Source organism: Watersipora subatra, chromosome 3, assembly GCF_963576615.1.
Source record: "Watersipora subatra chromosome 3, tzWatSuba1.1, whole genome shotgun sequence".
Taxonomy (NCBI): Eukaryota; Metazoa; Bryozoa; class Gymnolaemata; order Cheilostomatida; family Watersiporidae; genus Watersipora; species Watersipora subatra.
Window position 1 is genome coordinate 53,501,448 of NC_088710.1, and position 24,428 is coordinate 53,525,875.

General features: G+C 39.2%; 2 protein-coding genes across 2 annotated transcripts; one reads left to right on the forward strand and one right to left on the reverse strand.

The window, feature by feature from the left end:
• Positions 1–9,819: 9,819 nt before the first annotated feature.
• On the reverse strand, positions 9,820–17,162 carry LOC137390729 (UPF0462 protein C4orf33 homolog). Its single transcript, XM_068077052.1, has 5 exons — positions 17,144–17,162; positions 15,165–15,255; positions 14,183–14,234; positions 10,183–10,376; positions 9,820–9,935 (listed from the first exon to the last, which is right to left on the reverse strand). Exons 1-5 carry the CDS (start codon positions 17,160–17,162, stop codon positions 9,836–9,838), a joined length of 456 nt encoding a protein of 151 aa, XP_067933153.1. The 3' UTR covers positions 9,820–9,835.
• A 541-nt stretch (positions 17,163–17,703) lies between these two features.
• LOC137390730 (uncharacterized) lies at positions 17,704–23,152 on the forward strand. Its single transcript, XM_068077053.1, has 5 exons — positions 17,704–17,784; positions 18,705–18,852; positions 19,622–19,781; positions 19,937–20,175; positions 22,644–23,152. Exons 1-5 carry the CDS (start codon positions 17,704–17,706, stop codon positions 23,150–23,152), a joined length of 1,137 nt encoding a protein of 378 aa, XP_067933154.1.
• The last annotated feature ends 1,276 nt before the right edge of the window (positions 23,153–24,428 follow it).

Below are 24,428 nucleotides of genomic sequence, written 5' to 3' on the forward strand. Positions count from 1 at the left end.
AAGAAGAAACATCAAACTACCTTCAAGATTTCACTTCTCCCAAGCACTCAGGAATGAGATGTGCAGTTTCGCACTTGAGCTAAGCCAATCAAATAGTATTCACAAAAAGGATTTCCCAGGGTTTTCCATGGCGTTACGGGGTTTTTTACTGAGTGAGATAGTGATCAGAAAACAACCAAAAACGTCATTATTTTTTAATAAATACCTATCTCAGCTATTCACAATTGACTTATTTAATCATTAAATATTTAAAAAGAGCAAAATATACTAATATAAATAGAGATCATACAAAGGTCTGTTAAAAAGTCTGTTAGCCATATTTGATGCGTAAAAATACCTCAATTTTTACGGTAAATTATAAGATATCACTGTTAAAAGTGACAGCATTACAATGACGATAAAACAGACGCGTAAGAACAGACAACATCTTTAACCATGTCTATACATGGTTTTGAGTGCGTGAAGTATATTTGTGAAAATATTTCGACGAATAAGGTTGCATGTAAGTATAAACAGAAACCGTCTACCACAGCTGCGTCACAGTTGAGCCATTTTGGAAAGAGAATCCAAACTATGGTGCTCTTGTGTGGCTGCGATTAACTGTTCGTTTTTGAGCTTCTAAGAGCTTGTAATCACATTTCCACATATTTTGCACCTACAAAACAACAGAGTAAGACATGGCAAATCTTTTCATATCAAATAACTGTGTTGTGAATTTTGTTGCAAGTCAATCTTTAACACGGCTTACAATGGATACACATTCCTAACTCTTTTTCTATTGCACATTACAAGCTATAGTTTTGGCAACAAACTTTAGCAAACATATCAATGAGTGCAATGATATTTTATTTAACACTGTTAAATATAGATATAAATAAAAACATGCTTTCAAGTTTAGAATGAATTGCAGAAAATGCAACAGTGCATTTTTAGCATTTGTGTTATAACATCATTTAGGCGCATTATCTAACTTTTTCAAGTTTTCTTCTTTACATTGATAAAATTGTAAAGTTACACTGTTTTTGGGAATTCACAACTTTAACTATTATGTAAAAAATGCCATGAATTTGTTATTAATTGAAAAAAGAGCATACGTTTTAAACTATAGCAACTTGCATCCTGCCATGGTCAGCCCTCGAATTATGTTTCTGTCTTCACTCTTTCTAGGACTAACTTGTTTGCTAATGATAACAAAAAATGAAATGCAGGTATATCTTAGACCTGAGGCTAAATTGTGCCAAGGGTATCAGCAGACATCGTAATGAATCTCTCATTAGTGAGTGAGGAAGGAGTCTGGTATTGTGAGGTGATGAGTAGGAACTGAAGAACTATTATCTTTAAAACTGTGTTACCAAATGAGTTATTATCGCTAGGGTTATATCAGGTACTATATAACTACTACTAATATACTACTTCGTACTCTCCCTTACATCACCAAAGATCTCTCTTATGATACTGTGGTGACCGATCGCCGAGACCAGAGCCGGGTCAAAAAGAGAAGCCGACCCTGAAGCAACCGACGCCATGACAGGGCCATGCCTCGACTCGGCAGACAACACGGCTCCCGGTAACACTTTCGGGCAGCCAAAGGTCAGCTGCCGAATCGACCTTGCTACTGAGGGCGAAGCTAAGCAGTCATAAAGAGCTGTAAGAGACGCCGCAGGGGTGACCAACAGCAGGACGCCTGGAAGTCTTTTATTGTGCAGTTTACTGGATGTTCATTGCGTCTTGAACTGTACTCTTATATATAATAGTTGTGCTACCCAGCGTTGCCAGGGTATTAAAAATCAGTTTATAAACATTGAGAAGTAATCAGAGTTGCCTGCCACTTGCTATTAGCCAGGCAGACTGCCAATGAGAAATTTGAGTAAGCTAACTAATGACAATCACTTACTTATGCAACGACCGTGTTTACCCAACCTGCAAAGCCGTTGGGTATGTGCTCTCAAGCTATCAACTGATTCTCTGTGGCCTAGTGGGTAGGGCGTCGAACTGGCGAACGGTAGGGTATGAAATCAAATCTTCGGTATGAATTCATTATTCCAAGAATTTAATAGCTATAGCTAGAATGCATACATACACGCATACCTTGAGAAGTATATATATATATATATATATATTTATATATACTATCCATGTTATAGTATATATATAGTTTATATCTATCATATACTATATATATATATATATATATGGCGAGTGTAAAAATTAAGCGAGGCATCTATCAAGGTGACTCCTTATCACCGCTGCTCTTCTGCATATGCCTAAACCCTCTAAGCAATATGCTGGAGGAGACTCAATATGGGTACCAGTTTAAGAGTGGCACCAAGATTAACCACCTCTTCTACATGGATGACATCAAGATGTATGCTAACAAAGAAAGGGACATTGATTCGCTAATACACCTCACTCGGGTATACAGCAAGGACATCGGAATGACCTTCGGTATTGAGAAATGTGGAAGGCTAATTCTCAAGAAAGGCCATTCTATGCTCACAGATGGCCTAAGAATGTCAAATGGTACCATCAAAGATATAGAAGAAGGGTACAAGTACTTGGGGATTTTGCAAAGCAACATCAACCACGAAGCCGAGGTACATCACAAAGCCATTACCGAATACAAGAAACGCCTTCGGCAGGTCTTACGGAGCCAGCTCAATGCCAAGAACCAAGTCATGGCAATAAATACCTACGCACTGCCAGTAATAAGATATCCAGCAGGCATAATAAAGTGGACTGAGGAAGCCATCAAAGAAACGGATATAGCAACTCGTAAACTGCTGACCATGCATGGAGCACTTCACCCAAAATCTGATACTACTAGATTGTATCTTGGTAGGAAAGATGGCGGTAGGGGGCTCAAAAGTGTACATCAGACAGTGAAAGAGGAGGAGCAAAGCATCAAAGCATATGCAGCCTCCATATCCATTTCAGATAAGTTGCTAGCTGAATTTCAATCGGTTGCTCTTACAACGGACCTACGTCCTGATGATGAGGAAATTGACTGGCACACGAAACCTCTTCATGGTGCTTACCATCAACAAATATCCAAGATTGGCGATCTTCACCAGACATATATGTGGCTGAACAAAGGAAACCTAACGGCCAATACAGAGTCGCTAATCATGGCAGCCCAGGAGCAAGTGCTCCCAACAAGGCAACTCCAAACGAAAATCTATCACACTAGAGACGATCCTAGATGCAGACTGTGCCAAGATGCACCTGAGACCATCTAACACATCATCAGTGGATGCAAACAGCTAGCAGGAAACGCATACACTGAGCGGCATAATCATGTCGCAGGTGTTGTGTATAGAAGTCTATGTGATGAGTATGGCCTTAATAAACCACAACACTGGTGGGAAGCTCCTGGTAAGGTCAATGAAAATGACCGCGCTAAGATCTTCTGGGACTTCTACATCTGAACTGACAAGCATGTTCTAGCAAACCAACCAGATATAATGGTGGTAGACAAGGAGAACAAGAGAGCTACTATAATAGATATAGCAGTACCTAATGACTACAATATAGCCAGCAAAGAAAAAGAAAAGGTAGAGAAATATCTCCCTCTTGGAGAAGAGATTGAAAAATACTGGAATGTAAGAACAACTGTAATCCCAGTAGTCATTGGGGCACTGGGCGCAATAACACCGGCGCATAAAATGTGGCTTACCCAACTACCAACAACAATCAACTCAGGTGAGTTGCAGAAAAGTGCGCTATTGGGAACAGCTAAGATCTTGAGGCGAGTGCTCAAACTCCCAGGTCTCTGGTAGGAGACCCGAGTTAGAGCAGAATTTACCACCCATACGGAGTATCCGGGGTGAGGAAACAATTTTTTATATATATATATATCTATAGTATATACGTATATATATATATATCTATAGTATACATATATATAGAAGATTTACTGTGAAATATATATTCTTTGTCTTGCATTTGAGTGGTTTGTTTTGTTGTGGGGCAAGTAGAGGAACTTGATTGGTTCTTTTACAGTATGCTGAAGATTATTCTTATACTTCAGAATGCATTCTTGTGAGTTAACTTGGTGGTGTTGGCCTCACAGTCTGAAGGTCATAGGTTCGAGACCAGAGCGAGGCATCATTTTATGAAGCACTTTATTTCAGAGTGACAGTTTCAAGATTACAAGATCAGAGTCTATATAGTAATAGAAGCAAATACCAGTAGATAGATTTAATGTTTATATAATGTAATATAATATAATTTTTGTATGCTACAATAACAGAACACTCCCGGTGTATCAAACACATTTAGTATATACTAGAGCAGTTTTATGGTATTTGTTGTAAGTAATCAATGGAAAACCGAAAGCATCTAAGAATGTGGCATTTTGAAGGATAAATCTATGTTCAAGGATAAGAGTGAGGCTATATGGAATCTATTTGGAAAAAGAATTATCAAGATTGGTGGGTTGTATCCCGACCTTGACATAGCTTAGAGAACTCGACCATTTTCATGGAATTAGCTAAACAATAAATAGTTATTTCTAATAGTAATAAATATATAATAAATAGATATTTCTCATCATGTATAAAATATTTTCATCTAGCTGTCTCCGCTAATATTTTTTGGTTTTTAATAAGTACTTGTCAGCGTTAGTAACAGAACGCTAACTGACAGCAGTCATGCATCTGACTGCTGTTATTATAGCGCATGAGATGTGCTGATATGTAGAAAGAAACAGGCTCTAAAATTGATGAGGAAGCTTGCAAAACACTTTAAATATTTTTGGCAGTAAAAAAGTTAATGAAGGAAGTTATTATACATTTCATTTGCATTGCTCTATTTTTAGATATAAAATAAAGTATGGAAAGAGTATGCTTTTCTATTGTCAAACGACCTTATTGATAAGACAACTATAACAAAACTTAACACACAGTTGGTGCAATAGGTTCAATTCAACTATATAGTTTATTCACAAACAAACAAAAATAACATATATGTACAACAATACTTTCTAACGAACATTCGGTTTAAAACAACCGAAGAACAATTTTTTGAGTCGACCACCATTTTGTGGTGGGGAAACCTCAATATTGCCAATGTCCATGTCCAATGTAACATATTTGGTTTGAGGGTGATCAGCTTCCTGGCTACAGGAAGGCAAGATGCTGCTATCGTCAATAACTGTCACGCGAGCTTCGAGGTCAAGGCTTGAGTTGTCTTGTTCCAATGTAACATATTTGGTTTGAGGGTGATCAGCTTCCTGGCTACAGGAAGGCAAGATGCTGCTATCGTCAATAACTGTCACGCGAGCTTCTAGGTCAAGGCTTGAGTTGTCTTGTTCCAATGTAACATATTTGGTTTGAGGGTGATCAGCTTCCTGGCTACAGGAAGGCAAGATGCTGCTATCGTCAATAACTGTCACGCGAGCTTCTAGGTCAAGGCTTGAGTTGTCTTGTTCCAATGTAACATATTTGGTTTGAGGGTGATCAGCTTCCTGGCTACAGGAAGGCAAGATGCTGCTATCGTCAATAACTGTCACGCGAGCTTCGAGGTCAAGGCTTGAGTTGTCTTGTTCTAATGTAACATATTTGGTTTGAGGGTGATCAGCTTCCTGGCTACAAGAAGACAAGATGGTGCTATCGTCAATAACTGTCACGCGAGCTTCGAGGTCAAGGCTTGAGTTGTCTTGTTCCAATGTAACATATTTGGTTTGAGGGTGATCAGCTTCCTGGCTACAGGAAGGCAAGATGCTGCTATCGTCAATAACTGTCACGCGAGCTTCGAGGTCAAGGCTTGAGTTGTCTTGTTCCAATGTAACATATTTGGTTTGAGGGTGATCAGCTTCCTGGCTACAGGAAGGCAAGATGTTGCTATCGTCAATAACTGTCACGCGAGCTTCTAGGTCAAGGCTTGAGTTGTCTTGTTCCAATGTAACATATTTGGTTTGAGGGTGATCAGCTTCCTGGCTACAGGAAGGCAAGATGCTGCTATCGTCAATAACTGTCACGCGAGCTTTGAGGTCAAGGCTTGAGTTGTCTTGTTGTGATTGTTCAATCTTTTCCAACTTCATCTGAGGCCTGAATTTTATTGCAAAGCCTTTCCATTTACCCTGACCTTTCTTTTTGATAAGGTATTTCTTTTTTCTTTGCTGTTTGGGTTTACTTCTTGGAGCTTTAGAAGCTTTAGCCTTTGTACCAGGGATGTTAAAGAATCTGTAAATATAATGGTGGAGTAATTAATGATTGTCTGTTAATCAGCACAAACTAGTTATGGTACATTTTACTTTAGATGAGAAGAACAGACTCTATCACTACTGCTGTCATCATTAATAGGCATAGTATTAAATACTGCCCTGAATTATGATAGAGAAGATATGGTAAGATTACACTGCTCTGACAACGCTGGAGTTGTACTTCTCACATCACACGCATTATCATTAGTGTTATCAACCAGATGAGATAACTTTAGGTGAAGCTGTTGTGTTGTGCACAAAGAGAAACTAGCTGCTCTGAATAAGTTTAATTATATCCGATCATACACAAGCCTGTGTTCTTACAAAAAGTAAACTATTTACTATAATACAGTTAAGTGTATTCATGCGCAGGGTACAGGTACAAATTGTAGTATTTTAATTGTTAATTGTATTTTTAATAGATATTAGCTGACTTACAGTATCTTCTCAATCAGTGGGACGATGATAATAGCTATCATAAGAGCTACACCATTTCTCTCTATATAATCTCGAACTATCGGTATGATCACTTGAATCAGCATGTGATCGCATGACATAATCACAAAACAAACGAGAAGAGCCTGAATAAACATGTTTCCTATTACAAGTTTGTTCAGCAAGTAAAATCTGATTGTTTACGTAATGCTGCTTCAGGGTTTCTATTGTTAGGGTAACGATGGGTGACTGCATTTGAATTGGTGGGAACTTTTCGAAGCAAATTACTGTAAATCAATTAGAAGGAATTAACATTTGAAAGATTTTTTTCAATGAGAACAAACACTTCCTTATAGGCTAGTATAAAAAACTCATAAAACATATGTAGATTCATACATCATACATGTATAACATAGATACCATCATATAATATAGATACATACATCATATGAGATAGATGCATACATCATATAACATGGATACCATCATATAACATATATATTTACATCATATGACATAGATACATGCATCATATAACATAGATACATACATCATATGAGATAGATGCATACATCATATAACATCGATACCATCATATAACATAGATACATACATCATATGGCATAGATGCATACGTCATATAACATAGATATTTACATCATACGACATAGATGCATACATCACATGACATAGATACCATCATATGACAGATACATACATCATATGACATAGACGCATACTGTACATCATATAATATAGATGCCATCATATGACATAGATATTTACATCATATGACATAGATACATGCATCATATGACATAGATATATACATCATACGATATACATGTAGATACATCATATAACATAGATGCATACATCATATGATATAGATACCATCATATGATATACAGTAGATGCATGCATCATATGACATAGATACCATCATATGACATAGATATGTACATCATGACATAAATGCATACATCATATAACATAGATGCATGCATCACATGACGTAGATACATGCATCATATGACATAGATACCATCATATGATATAGATGAATACATGGTATGACATAAATACCATCATACGACATACACACAGATAAAAAGGATGAAACATAGAGAAAGTGTAAGGCAAAACTTACCCAGAAAACACCCACCATTACAGATATTCACATATAGTGTAATGGACTACATTGAATGAAAAGCATGGTTACACTGACCTTCAAGGAGCTATCCATGCACATTCAAGGAGCTTTACAACAATGATAACAATGGACATGGCAAGAGATTATATCTTCGATTATTACTACTTCCTGTTCCGGTATGGATACTCTTTAGTCAGATTTATGTATACATACATACTTCTTACATTTTTATGATTTCAGTGAAGCCTTGAATCAAGTCTTTTGGCTTGGGGAGGCTTTCTAAAGGTTTTGTAAAATCCTCTTCTAGAGAAGGCAAGACAACTCCATGAAAGATCTATGCTGGAACTAATGAATGAGGGCCTGCAAGTGATGGATTTACCTATAACTTCTGTTCAGTATTTCACCTGCCCACATGCTTTTCATAAACATTAGTGTATGGAGGTAGGATTCAACTGCTGCTTTACGTGAGCATGCCCGAACAGGTATCTCACTGCCTGTCAAACAAAGAAAAGGCGATGCAGCACTCTTAATACAACCTGAGAACACTACTGTTGACTTCTACACGTTATAAGAAGTAACGAGAAGAGCCGGCAATTGCGTGCTGTCTGTACAACAAAGTCGCTTCACTGACTTGGCCCTCACCCTTTTTCAAATACAAAAAAGGAATGGTAGCAGCCTAATCAGCTGTTCCTCGGCTTTATCAAGCTGATCATTTGAGCAAAAGAGTGTTTTCATGTGCTTCATATTTTCACCACAACATCAGGACACATTTTACCCTCCTAAACATATAACACAGCTGCTCTCATAGACACACTCTACTCTCAAAGACATTCTATGCTCATAGACACATATTCAACACAATATATGCTCATAAACACACCCAACATATTCTATGCTCATATACCCACTGTCACTTGCTGAACTTTTTACCGAATGCCACATTTCTTCTGTAACATTTATTTTCGACACAATGACTGGTGAGAATTAAAAGTAAAGTAATAGCTATTCGCAGGGCATAACCACTCACAGCTCATTCCCACTGAGAGAGAACATGAGCATATGACCCCTGACATATGTAAAGCATGACTAGATCCGTCTTGACCATCTGTAGAGAAAACTAACACGTCGGTAGAAGTCTGTACATACAGACAGAATCTAAGCAAGTAAATACGTCATAAGCATATAATACTACTAGCAAGACTTTACAACAATAGCCGGAGCGATGCTGAAGGAGGATTATTTTCATAGCTTTAGCGAAACTCAACTGACTGTATTATTTTCTGGTAGTTAGAACAATCAGAAATTTCTTTAGTACCCTGAGAGTTGGTTCAAAACTAAGAAACATTTCGCACAACCTGAAGAACAAAAAGCTTCCAAATTACTGATACAAGGTGCGGACCACATTAGTCGCAAAGCAGCAATTTAAATTAACAAAATATAAAAGTAAAACAAATAATAAATATAGAAGGCATGACCAACTGCATCACTCTTTTATTGAAAGTGTAAGCTAGTAGCCTCAGATCAGAGTTGTTCTTTTTACAATAAAGTCGGATTAACCAACAGCACAAGGAGTTATCTTACCTTACTTGATATAAGCAGTTACCAACCACCTCTTCTTAGCTAATTTTTGAAGCAACAATGATCCATCTTTGCAATAAACAAACTTAATTAAATAATAGATGTGACGAAAAATTCAAGCAAGGTAATTCAAGACCAGCTTACCTTTTTCTCATAAAATATATCTAACAATCTACATGTGTTTGATCAACTACCTACAATAGAGAGAGCAAGCGGGGAATGGAGAAAAACAAAGTTTTTCCTATAAGAATACTTTTTTCTTTTTAAAAGCAGTAAATTACTAAAAAAGATATATAAAATTTAAAATTAGATTGGACATAGCAGCAGTGATTTACTAGTAATTAATGAATAAGGAACATAACAGCAGCCAGTGAAGGTATGTTTGTAGATCGTACATCAACTATTCCATATTTATGGTCAGTTTATCATATAAATCATAGTATCACTTGACTTGCACCTCCCGAGCGCTACTTCATCTTGGCCGTCCACATGGGTGAATAACTCCTGCACATGTTACTTGGTATAATTGCTGAGAATTCTATGGGTTTAAAATCTTCTTGTCTGTGACTACGAACATAATGATCATAATCATGTAGTAAGCTACTGCTATAGAGCAGTAGAGCTACTTTAATAGAGACGTAGAGTTCCTATAATAGAGACATAGAGTTCCTATTATAGATACATACAGTTCCTATTACAGAGACATAGAGTTCCTATTATAGAGACATAGAGTTCCTATAATAAAGACATACAGTTCCTATTATAGAGAAGTAGAGTTCCTATTATAGAGAAGTATAGATACTGCAGAACTCACAAGTCTGGCTGAGCAGATAATTCCATCTGATGATAGAGCTGTTCGTACTGACGGTTAAAGCCAGAACCGTGAATAGCAAATGCATTAAACTTGTCCACCTTTGGGGGGAAATAGTCGAGAGGTATGTTTGCTTGCCCCTGCCAACTACCTGTGTCAGCACACAATGTCGTAGAATACTTGAGGGGTAGCAGAGTCTGTATACAAAATCAACGACGTTAGGTCAGCCAGTCCTAGGACGATTGAGGTAATAACCTGTTCAAAAAACGATAGAAACTTATTTTTATAGAATAAGCGAAAAACGACTTTAAATTAATTTAACTTATTGCTATTAGATTGTAGGGAAATAATTTATAGTATTTAATGTAAGTACTGGGTAAACACCGAACTCTCTCATGACGAGCTCAACTGACTGGCTTACAATAAGCCTCGACTCTAGAACGTTGTACAACCGTGAGATGTCATGCAACTACATGAACGTGCCACTAGTTATCATTGTATAAACAATTTTTAAATATGTTTACCGAGGAAGAGGTACATGCAGCTTGTAAACACTTTTTTGCATTTTATGTGTACTTGTTTCAGGATGACCTTATTACTCTTATTATTACTCTTGTCTGTTTATTTATTGTCACTAATAGTGTTTTATCACGACTAGATGCGCCCTCAATGAAAACAACTGCTAGTAAATAATGTGTACAGGAGTGAATACTTATTTAGTAATTAATGTGTACAAGAGAGGATAATTATCCAGTAAATAATGCATATAGGAGTAGATAATTATCCAGTAAATAATGTGTGAAGGAGCGGATAATGATCCAGCAAATAATGTATACAGGAGCGGATAACTATCCAGTAAATAATGTATACAATAAAATCAAAGTATCTCAAAGTATTTATTCCTTATGTACTGCTATCATATCTGAACAGATATGCATTTGTTATTTATTGCTTAGCTCTCCTACCCTACCTGACTTATTGTCACCTATTGTATTAGAATTGATTTGCATGATCTTTATGCAGTTGACATTTCAAAGGTGGGTTGTAGCAGAGTTGTAATAATAGTGCACAGAGTCCCGCGACCAATGAAGCATATATGGGAGCTCGCTAGTTTCCAAATAAACAGGAGCGCCCACCATTTTTATATAACCTATAATTGAGAGTCAACCATTTTTATATAACCTATAATTGAGAGTCAACCACATTACCAAACAAAAATACTCCCATTTGCAGTTGCCCTAAAATTCATTGTTGTATTACATACCATATAGAAGAAGACAAAATTTCTTACTAAATGCTATCAATAATTTTATAATTAAAGGTTGACTTGCAACAAAATTCACATTACAGTTATTTGGTATCAAAACATTCACCATGTCTTACTCTGTTGTGTAGTAGGTGCCAAATATGTGGAAATGTGATTACAAGCTTTTAAAAGCTCAAAAACGAAAAGCCGCCGTAGATTGGAATCTTTTTATTTCGATGACGTAGCTACGAAATTTGGTTATCGCCTTGTCACGTATGTTCTCACGTGAATTGAAAGGCCAATACAAAGCTCAATATAAAACTTATCGTAGCACTAGTTTATGACAAACACTTCGGGTTTTACTGAAGACCCAGTATCAAATATAGATGCTCGCTACTTAACAGTTTTGTTTCGGTTTGGTCTAATCGGCAAGTCGTAATTTGATCATGTGACCCAATACTTCGCAAATAATTTCTGCAGCACTTTTCGATTATCACTGGTGACCAACAGGCTCGTCGTGATTATCAGACAATGATATGTACTCTTTCAAGCTAAGGCTAAAAAATTAAACGAATTTTTACGGTAAGTTATAGGATATCAGTGCTAAAAGTGACAGCATTACGATGATGATAAAACAGACGAGTAAGAACAATAGACATGGTTTTATTGAATGCGTGAAGTATATTTGTGAAATATTTTGACGAATAAGGTTGCATGAAAGTGTAAACAGAAACCATCTCTCACAACTACATCACATTTGACCCGTTTTGGAAAGAGAATCCAAACTAGGGCGGTCTCGTGTGGCTGCGATTAACTGTTCGTTTTTTGAGCTTTTAAGAGCTTGTAATCACATTTCCACATATTTTGCACCTACAACACAGCAGAGTAAGACATGGTGAATCTTTTCATATCAAATAACTGTAATGTGAATTTTGTTGCAAGTCAACCTTTAAAGAGGGTTAATTTATTTTAAATTATAAAATTATTGACATCATCTTGTAGGGAAATTCTTTTAAATGGTATATAATACAACAAACAATTTTAGAATGACTGCAAATGGGAGTTATTTTTATTAGCTGCTATTGCTGTCTCTCCATTACAGCTTATGTAAAATGGTCTGTTTGTTTGAAAACTAGCCTTTTTGTTTCCGGTTTTGGTCACGGGACTCTATGCGCTATACTCTATGCGCTATACTCTATGCGCTATACTTTATGCGTGTATACTCTATGCGCTATACTCTATGCGCTATACTCTATGCGCTATACTCTATGCGCTAGACTTTATGCGTGTATACTCTATGCGCTATACTTTATGCGCTATACTCTATGCGCTATACTTTATGCGTGTATACTCTATGCGCTATACTCTATGCGCTATACTCTATGCGCTATACTCTATGCGCTATATTCTATGCGCTATACTCTATGCGCTATACTCTATGCGCTATACTCTATGCACTATACTCTATGCTCTATACTCTATGCGCTATACTCTATGCGCTATACTCTATGCGCTATACTCTATGCGAGTATACTCTATGCGTGTATACTTTATGCGCTATATTCTATGCGCTATACTTTATGCGCTATACTCTATGCGCTATACTCTATGCGCTATACTCTATGCGCTATACTTTATGCGCTATACTCTATGCGCTATACTCTATGCGTGTATACTCTATGCGCTATACTCTATGCGCTATACTCTATGCGCTATACTCTATGCGCTATACTCTATGCGCTATACTCTATGCGCTATACTCTATGCTCTATACTCTATGCGCCATACTCTATGCGCTATACTCTATGCGCTATACTCTATGCGCTATACTGTATGCGTTATACTCTATACACTATACTCTATGCGCTATACTCGATGCGTGTATACTCTATGGGCTATACTCTATGCGCTATACTCTATGCGCTATACTCGATGCGTGTATACTCTATGCGCTATACTCTATGCGCTATACTCTATGCGCTATACTCTATGCGCTATACTCTATGCGCTATACTCTATGCGCTATACTCTATGCGCTATACTCTATGCGCTATACTTTATGCGCTATACTCTATGCGCTATACTCTATGCGCTATACTCTATGCACTATACAGCTCTGGGTTGTAGTATCTTAAATTGAGCAATAGAGAAGGATTTACAGCCAAGTATTCTATCCATGTTTATGTCATGTTGACTTAAACGTACATTCTTCAATGTTCACATTGTCTACAAGAGTGTAAAAAATTCACATTTTCGCACTAACTACACAAGTTATGCAAAAATTGCTAGCTTGTGTAGTTTATCGGCTCGATGGATTTGATATCACATGCGAGGAGTGCAAACATTGTACACATTGTACGTAGTGTGTAGATGATGTGTAGGTAGTGTGTAGGTGATGCATAGATGTGTAGGTAAAGAGTAGGTGATGTGCAGGTGATGTCTAGGTGTTGTGTAGGTGTTGTGTAGACGATATGTAGGTAGATTGTAGGTGATGTGTAGGTAGTAGTAGATGATGTAGAGGTGCAGGTAATGGATAGGTAAAGACAATGAATGAACATTTCATATATATGGAATGTAATAATAGTCTGTAGAATCAAACATAATGGAGAGAAAATGTTCGTCAATGCAATCTCACAAATTGTACACAAAAGTTTCTAAAGAACTAAATACTGTTAACCACCAGTAAGGACAGTAAGTAAGTACGTACATACCACCAGTAAGTACATTTGATGAAATATCGCTGCTTGGTCTATTTACCTCTGTAGGATTACGCCTCCCTTGCAAAAGAAGTACGATGTAGTGTCCATGCCTGCATCATAAAAATGGAATCAACAATAAAGCAGTATGTATATTCATTTAACAACAACTATCAAGTAGCAAGTTTTCATAAATACATGTGATATTCTCCTTCTACTAGATGATAAGTTTTCACAGATGTAGTGATATTCTTGTCTTTCATACAGGGAGCACTCACCATGCAGGATGTATTGTAGCAAGCATATTATCACTAATAGCAAACTTCCAACCTAGATAAAGCAACAATTTTTTCAGCGAACAGCATTTATTGGTTTTCGGATAACCAAATTTTTTGCAAAATGGGCACTTTTACATGTGCCTTTTTGTGCCACATATTTCCATTGCATGACCATTGAGAATAGAACCTGATGCAGAACTTTTACTATATATGCTGGCTGCGCAGCTATCTGACATAATTATGTCTGATGCTGACAATGAGCACATTGAAAGTTAAGACTGTCTTATGACAATTCTCAACAAGTATCTCTATATTGCTGAAAAGGCTGAGAGTCAAACCTGCTAAGAGTAGAGATCTTTGTGCAACTGCATGTTAAACTGCAGAACCCCATACTCACAAAGCAGCTTTTTATATGTATTACTAGGTGCATATAGGGGCTTCAGAATGATTGCATACATGTAAATACTCACGCGCTACCAATGCTAATCATAGATATAAAGACCCATATATATCTATGATGCTAATACATTAAACTCTAGAAGATAATATAGGAGCAAGTGCTGTCATTCCTGTGTTACCCTAGTCCTGTCAGGGATTGTTGTCTAGCTAGCAAAATGCATAAACAGGTCAGCTGATAATTCTAGCATAATATTATGAAGATACTCACATAAAGAAATATTCGCTCATTTGGGCAAGTGTCAGAGGCCCATGCAAGCGTACCAGCAGCAACTAACTGAAAAAGATTGCGCAAATGAGATGACTCACGGAGAGTATTCGACTTCCAGGTACGTATCATTTTGAGAATTGCGGAAAGATGCCTCGACCACCTCATAATCCCATAAAAAGTCTGTTGGTCCTATAATTACATATAAGTTAATGATAATTAACTATTTCGAAATCGATGTGAGAGACTTACAAATCTAAAGATGAGAAAATGTTGGAAATATGAGTGCTATGAATGAGAAAACAATAGAGCTGCACAATGATCGTGTTAATTAAACGATTAACGTGACCAATACAAATAAACGATTAACTGAGTTTGGCTGATTAATCTTCAATTAAAATGCACCCGAGGGGATGTAGTAATAATACGTTAGTAATACTAAAGTAGCCGGTTACTACCCAGGTTTGGATCTAGGAAAAAAGTGTGTGGTGCAAAATTTGTGTAATAGGTATATCTAGAGTGGGAGGGGTGCGCGGGACAACCCGCTTACCTGGCCCCGCGCTAGCGGAACTTTTTGAAATTTAGGCATCTTAGAATGAAGGAGAGGTGTGTTTGAGCCGTGTAATCATTTGTTTGCAGCAAACAACAAGTTTAGAGGTAAAAATTGGCATTAGATATGATTAATTAAATTGATGCTTTATAATGTTCCTTATACTATGTATATCAAGATTACATGTAAACAGAAAGTTAACAAACATTTGTGCAATAAAATAAAATCAAGACAAAATCAATCACAAAACCTCAACAGCCATTTGGTTTGGCTGTGCAGAAATTAGCCATCGTTTCCGCAAACTACCATTAAAAATGTTTCGTAGTATTAGCTACATAACGATGCTATTATAAAACAGATATATTAGGGCGTACTTTTTTGAATTGTTGTTTTGTTGTCGAAAGAAATGATCCAAAGTTTGTTCTTGACCTTTCTTTTGAGACATTTTGCTTTTAAAGTTGCTCGTCATACTTCTTTCAAAAAAGTTGTGGCTCAATTGGGGATGTTTATTGGGACCACTCTCATTTGTTTATAAGCTAAACAAATTCAGGTCAATGTTATTAAAACTGGTTCGTTATAACGAGCTCTGCTAGGCCGTTTTTGTTCATTTCCTTCCAAAGCAAGTTCTCAGTGAAATGAATTATAATTTACTCAATTCTTGATGGATTTTAAATCTTTTTTTTAAATTTTTTGCCATATTTATGGTGGTGCATTTGCACCATATGCACCACAGTAGATCCGTCTCTGGATATACATGTATTCGCTTAGTGTAAATCAGATTAGCCGTGTATCTCTGTCACTAACATTACCTAGGCACCCTCTATTTTCTGTATCGCTAAGGCTATGTTATATAGCCTAGGTGTCCAAATGGAGGCCCGCGGGCCTGATCCGGCCCTCCAGCTGTTTTTATCAGGCCCCCCAGTTGTTGTAATTTTTAATGTTTTGAAAATTTTAAAGAGTTTGTTTGGCAATGTATTATTGTATCAGTAGTGATTATTACCGTACTTTTCGAACTATTAACCGTACCTCTATATTGGCCGCATCTGCTTTATTTAAAAAACGGTAATAAAACAATACATAGCCTTTTGTGTACCTATGCCGCAGAACTCATGACGGGGCTTTTAACACGGCAGCAACTTTGGTCGTTAAAACAGAACAGTGCCGTTAGGCACTGTTTCGTATTAACCGATGCTTTTAACCCAGTGCCTCACGGAACAGTACCGCAGTAGGCAAAGTTTCGTTTCTTATTTCACCGCTAGAGGCGCGTTAACCCTAGAAGCCAGTTAATGCGCCCTAGCGGTGAAAGAAAAAACTGCAGAATAACCGCAGCCTCTAAATCAGCCGCATGGCTCAAAATATCGCAAAAAAAGTAGCGGCTAATAGTCCTCCAAAAGGTACGGTGGTTATCTGAAGTCACCTGACCAGCATTATCAACTGTACTAGGGTTTAGTTTTGCGTTAGTGTTGTGGATTTCTCAGCATAAATTGTTTGATTGTATGACTTGTGATAAAAAAAGTGGATGATAAGTACGACACTGAATTTCCGCCATTGTCGACGCAGAACAAAACCCTTAAAATGGAAATGGTGGCCCTGAGAAGGGCCGAGGTGGTTGGTGGGACTACTGGCACTCAGAAATCGATTTTGACTGGTGAGTCCAGTAGCCCGAGAGGGTCACTATCATCCCCGATGGAGTCTACCGATGGGCGGACGATGTTGGACTCCACTTCATGCCGTGGAGTAGGGCAAGCATCACGGGCTGGCCTCCAGTACGGCCGTCGGTCCTGCCGTGGCCTTTGGTAGCGTTGCCCTCGGTGATGGTGTTGGCGACTGGGTGAACACGCCCTCGGTCTCTGGGGTTCAGTCTGGGTAGACTGTGTTCTCCGGTGCTCAGCAGAGATGTGTGCATGCAGGAGAGGCTGAGTGGTGAACACCTCACCACAGGAGGAGCAGTGGTGTCTGTGTACACGAGCGTGCCTCTGTAGGTCACGCTCCTTGGTGCAAGAAAAATCGCAAAAAGTACACGAGTGCTTCATGCTTGAAAAGCGAATGAACTGTGAATCAATGTGTACGCGTATTTATAGACAGTCAGCATGCGTAAGAGAGTTGATGACATCTTTTCTAAGCCTATAATTCGGCAGCTTCAAATTGCTGACTCAATGGATCTATATTACGTTCGTCGCAATTCAGACAGATTTGAATAGTCATTTATAAGGCGCACGCTTAACACTTGTCCAATGTATGGGTTATACTAGCAATTTTTTTATGTTAACCATTTATTACCATATTGTTCTAAGATTTGTATGTTACTATACAAACACTAAAAATTATTAATACTCATATTGCGTGATTAGTTAGTGACAAATGTTATCATTTTTGTGTTCGAAATATGTTATTGTGGAATTGGTTGACCTAATTACTGTGCAGCCAATCAATTGTAGATTTTTCCCTGGGATTGCTATATAACCTGTCAGTTTTATCATTGCTGGTGTGTTACTGCTTGGCATTGAGCGATATAACACCAATAAAGATACTGCGTTCTTGACAATAAGCTCTGCTTGATTTTCAAAAGCAAATAGGGTATAAAATTCTTGTCACTGTTTCTGACTTTAGCATTGTGATATTAGCCAGCGTATCATAGCTGCTTTCACTATAAAAGCTATTGACCGAACATCAAGAATTATTGCGCTTGGCTTGCTAGGGTGTAACAGTTGAGAAAAGACACCATCGAGTCTGTTTATCGGCTCACTATCGAGTCTGTTTATCGGCTCACAATCGAGTCTGTTTATCGGCTCACTCCCGAGTCTGTTTATCGGCTCACTCACGAGTCTGTTTATCGGCTCGCCATCGAGTCTGTTTATCGGCTCGCCATCGAGTCTGTTTATCGGCTCGCCATCGAGTCTGTTTATCGGCTCGCCATCGAGTCTGTTTATCGGCTCGCCATCGAGTCTGTTTATCGGCTCGCCATCGAGTCTGTTTATCGGCTCGCCCCCGAGTCTGTTTATCAGCTCGCCCACGAGTCTGCTCATCAACTCATCGATTTTATTTCACATACTTCCATACAGTTACTATATGCTTAATTGTTCGAATTTAGCTTTTGGCGGACAAAAAAAAGCTTTCCTTGACCCATCCTTATCCGCTTCCAACTACGCAAGCTCAGTTTTTTGTTCGTCAACTGAAGTTGGAGCACGCACTGTTTCACAGAATTCTCTCTCTTCAGTTTTCAGCTTTAAAAATGGCAGGTACGTATCATGTTTGTCCCTCTTTGAGAGGGACAGCATACCCCTTGCCTTCCTGTCAAGGGGTAGTCGATGGACGAGTTCTTTTATACTCCGAAATCGACATTCTCTTACCTTGACTTGACTCGGTTGATTTGCACCCGACCTAACCTTCGCCCTGTCCTTCCGGAAGGGGATACCCAGGTCGGAATCTCCTTGTCTCACCCTCTTTAGCTCGAAGCACACGTGTAAGCCTCCTCATGAGCTATCGGTGGGATATCTGTTATATCAGAAATACCTAACTGAAAGGTCTCTGTTTATAATGGGTTGTCAGGGCTCTCCTTGATCAAGTTTCCGTACCGTTATGTCTTGAAACTTGAGAAGGGGGTTCATTACTTTGTTGTTAACGAATATGTCAGATACCCTTGCCTTCCTGTCAAGGGGTAGTCGATGGACGAGTTCTTTTATACTCCGAAATCGACATTCTCTTACCTCGACTCGGTTGATTTGCATCCGACCTAACCTTCGCCCTGTCCTTTCGGAAGGGGATACCCAGGTCGGAATCTCCTTGTCTCACCCTCTTTAGCTCGAAGCACACGTGTAAGCCTCCTTATGAGCTATCGGTGGGAGATCTGTTATATCAGAAATACCTAACTGAAAGGTCTCTGTTTATAATGGGTTGTCAGGGCTCTCCTTGATCAAGTTTCCGTACCATTGTGTCTTGAGACTTGAGAAGGGGGTTCGTTACTTTGTTGTTAATGAATATGTCAGGTCCTTCTCTTCTCTTTGACAGACAATCAAGAAGCAGAAGACCAGCCTCAACCAGTGACCGTTGATGATGAAAACGGGACAGGGGAAGATGGCAAAGACATGTCCTTGAGGGAGCTGAAAAGGAAAATCTTTGAAGTACTCCCGGATTCCATACTACCCCCTCCAGATCACAAAGTAAAGAGGTATGGTAGCTTCTATGTATATCTAGTTGATATTGGTTATATTCCATGTTGATATCATGATAGATATAGTGGTTACATTGTCTTATAGATGCACATGATATACATCTAGTGAATAGATATTTATCAGTACATAATGCCATTTTCTGTTCTCGTAGCAAGACTATCGCCGAACAGATGCTATCTCAAGACAGACCACAAGATGATGACGATACAGACTATAGTCTGCCCTTGTCTCAGGTCATGACTTCAGCCATAGAAGAGGTCAAACACCAGAAACAAGCCTTCACATCAAAATATCCCAGAATAAGAGGGTTCCATGTATCAAACTACCAAGTACAGGGGGACACTCTCAAATCGTCTTACAGCCGCACTGACGAGGACGCTGCTCTTCTGGGTGAGGCATCTAACAAAGCCCTCATTCCATGCAAATATATCGAGGAGATGGAGACCCTTACAAGGCAGCTAATGCTTGTTGCTAGCCATTCAGATTGGGTCCTTGGCAGCTCTGTTGCGCTTTTGCAACAGGGTGATACAGGTGCAGTCATCAGATCGATTGAGAGCTTATGTCTTGCACAATCCCATACTGCTGCTTTGCTTGCACGCTTACTTGCTAATTTGGTGCATGTCAGGCGAGATCAGTTGGTCTCTACCTCTGCTCATTCCTCTGCCACCAAGTCTTCTTTGCTAAAGCTTGCCATGCCGCTTAATTCACCACTATTTGAAGGAAAGTTAGCTGATTTGACCTCACAGGATGCATCGACAGCATCCAACAGAGCGTTGATATCAATAGTCAAGCAGCAAAAATGGTCACTACAACCAGCTCAACCAAAATCAGAGAAAGAAGGTGACACTGGTAAAAAGTATACTTTTCAAAGTAAAGGAAAGGCCCGACAGAAAGGCAAATCCTTTAAGATTCCCAAGAAGACCATCGAAAAAAGTAGGCGGCTGTCTCACCAGTTACTGGCAGGTATGGAACAATCTGCCCAGTGCCTCTACTTGGCTAACAGATCTGTTAAAACATGATTTACGTTTAAACACAAAAGCCCCTTTAAATTATCCAGTACCACAAACACTCTCAGAGGACTTGGTATCGGAGCTAATGGTTTTAGAGTCCAAAGGTGCCGTAGAACCTGTCACAGGGGACCACGAGGGTTTCTACAGCCGAATATTCTCAGTACCGAAGACAAACGGGCAGTTGAGAATAATTATAGACTTATCCAGATTGAACAAGTGGCTCACTGCCCCCAAATTCAAGATGGACAACATACAAACTCCTCACCTAAGACAACGGGGTGTGACGCTGTTAACATACCTAGACGACTGGCTGATCTACAGCAAGTCAAGGGAGGTCTTACAGTCCCAGGTTTTGACCGCTACCAACCTGCTACAGGACCTGGGATTCCATATCAATTACGAGAAGAGCATGCTAAATCCCACACAAGTATGCACATTCCTAGGCTTCAATCTAGACCCCACAGACGCCTCTGCCTCAGGATGGGGCGATATAGTCTGCGAGGAAACAGCTCAAGGAAGGGGGGAGTCGAGGAAAGTAAATTCCACATAAACGTTCTCGAACTCCCGGCACTCTACAAGTGCCTTCAAACTTTTCAGAAGAGTTTGCTCGGAAAAGTGGTCTTGTGCCAGATAGACAACACAACAGTCGTAGCCTATGTAAAGAAACAAGGAGGGACCAGATCGTCACAGCTATGTACCCTAATCTGGGAAATCCTGCACTGGTGCGACGAGAGGAAGATCACACTGAAGGCATGCCATCTGCCTGGCAAACGGAATGTTATCGCAGACATGTTGAGTCGGGTGACTTCACCAACAGAGTGGTCTCTACACCCTCAGGTGGTCAAGATGATTTTCAAACAATGGGGCACTCCAATGGTGGATCTGTTTGCAACCAAGTTGAACAACAAGCTACCGATATACTTCAGCTCTATGAAGGACCTTCAGGCAGCAGGAGTGGATGGACTGAGTCAACCATGGGACAGACTGTGGGGTTATGCGTATCCTCCCATAAACTTGCTTCCCCTGGTGCTGAGGAAAATTCTCCATTCCCAAGATTGTCAGATCATAATTATAGCTCCAAACTGGCCCAGACGGAGTTGGTTCACAGGACTGTTAAGCCTACTGGCATCCAGACCGCTGGAACTTCCTACAATGGCGAAGCTCCTGAAACAGAACGGAGTATACCATCAGGGGACAGACAGACTGCAACTTCACGCCTGGATGCTGTCCAGCAGACAAGATGCAAGGAAGGCATTTTTTGAAAAGCAGCCTTTTATGCCACAAGATGCGTCAGGGAGTCTTCATCAGCCGTCTATGATGGGAAATGGAAAGTGTACTCTGATTGGTGTATTAGAGAGGAGAGAAATTCGCTCGAGCCCACTATCTATGATGTAACTGACTTCCTTATCTATCTGTTAGAGGAGAGAAAGCTGTCAGTGAGTACAATTAAAGGCTACAAGGCTGCACTGGTCAATACTTTAGGTAGATCTTTCCCGACAGGAACTGAGGACATAATCAGGGAGATGCTGAGAGGCTTTGCCGCTTGCTCTCATAAAACCATCAGAAGGCACCTACCAAAGTGGGATCTCACGGTCATCCTCCACCACCTCTCTAAGTCAGACACAGATTTGAGGTAATTCTAGTTGCCTTATACTCACTAATCCTGCTTGCTTGCTGCTTTCTATCAGCATGTTACAACGCTTGTTGTACACACTACACACTGATACTGCTTGCTTGTTGCTTTCTATCAGCTTGTTACAGCTTTTGTATTAACTTGGTGCTGACACAACAAGTTATAACTTGTATTGTTTTTCAGGTCGCTATCCCTGAAATGTGTGTTTCTTCTAGCCCTGAGCACTGGGAGGAGGAGATCAGAGATCTATGCCCTCACTAGAGAGTCCATCAATATCTCTGAAGATACCATTCAACTCAGAGTTAATCGCGGCCTTATGGCCAAGACACAGAAGGCAAGCGATCCGGAACTGAAAATCCTCGTTAAAGCTAACCCAGGAAATCCGAACCTGTGTCCTTATCTGACATTACTAGAATATCTAACAGTTACTAATGATTTATGTAATGATAATGGTAATCTGTTTCTGTCTTACATCAGACCTCATAAACCCATCACTCAAGATTCTGTTTCAAGATGGATTTGTTGTGCTATTAGAGACTCTTATAAAGTTTTAGATATGTCTTCTCTACCAGAAACCAATGCCCATGAGGTTAGGGCTATAGCGGCCTCTATGTTTATTTCAGATGATAATAATGTTGATGACATTTTAGCCACTGGCCTATGGTCAAGCAAGTGGTCCTTTCTGGGACACTATAAAAGAGGTATACCGTGGGACCTGTCCTAATTTAAGTCACTGGTGGCCGTTAATAAAGTGTTGAAGCTCTAATCTACACCCTTATCACTTTATACCCAAGACCCCTGCCATGATGATTGGGTCCTTTGGTGCATACTATCAGACACTCCACAAATAGATAAATTCCTTGGGTGAGGAGTTTTCTCCTCCTATCACACCTTATGAAGAAAAGGGTTCGGGGTGATATCCTTTATTATCCCCTCCATTTACCCTTACATTTTAATCCGCTTAGTGAATTCCGTACAAGACAACTCCTGCCCAGCCACCTGTGTCTGTGGGATTCTATTAAGCATATAGTAACTGTATGGAAGTATGTGAAATAAAATTCAAGATTTTTTATAGTAAAATCCAATTTTATGATCATACTTACCATACAGTTACTATAGACCCACCCTTCCTCCCCACGGGAGTTGCCTTCTTTCTGCGTGCAAGTTGACTCACAAAACTGAGCTTGCGTAGTTGGAAGCGGATAAGGATGGGTCAAGGAAAGCTTTTTTTTGTCCGCCAAAAGCTAAATTCGAACAATTAAGCATATAGTAACTGTATGGTAAGTATGATCATAAAATTGGATTTTACTATAAAAAATCTTGAATTTTGCTTGAACGCGCTCTCAAGGTGGTGAGTTGTCTATCCTCGTCGAGCAGAATTTACTTCAGACCAATGACTTAAAAAAATAATTCGTAAGCAATCATGGCTCAGAGATTGGTAGACAGAGAAAACCGACGTTTTAATCCAAACTGGACTACACAATTCTTTTTTCATAAAGTAAAAGGGAAACCTATGTGTTTGATATGCAATAGTTCAGTCGCTATAAACAAGGTAGCAAATATCAAAAGGCATTACACTCAAAACCATCCTGACTATGACGGAAGATTTCCTCTAGGGACAGCTAGGAGGCAGGAATGGCTATGATGAGGGGAGCTACAAGCTTGCAACAAAGAGCAGCTACTGCTGGTTATGAAGTTTGTTATAAAATTGCCAAAGCGATGGCTCCATACAGCCACAGTGAACTGTTCAAAGAATGCATGGTTTCAGCCGTTCAAGCGCTCTACCCCGAAAAGCTAGATATTCAGCAAGCTGTTCAGTCAGTACCGCTATCTAGGAATACGTGTGATAGAAGCTATTGCCAATCATGTGACTGAAGGTGTCATATATAACATGAACAGGTGTAAATCATTTTCAGTTGCAGTAGATGAGAGTATTGACATAAACGATGTTGCTTAGCTGAGTGTGTTTGTTCGGTATTATCTCAGCAGCAAGTTTAGTG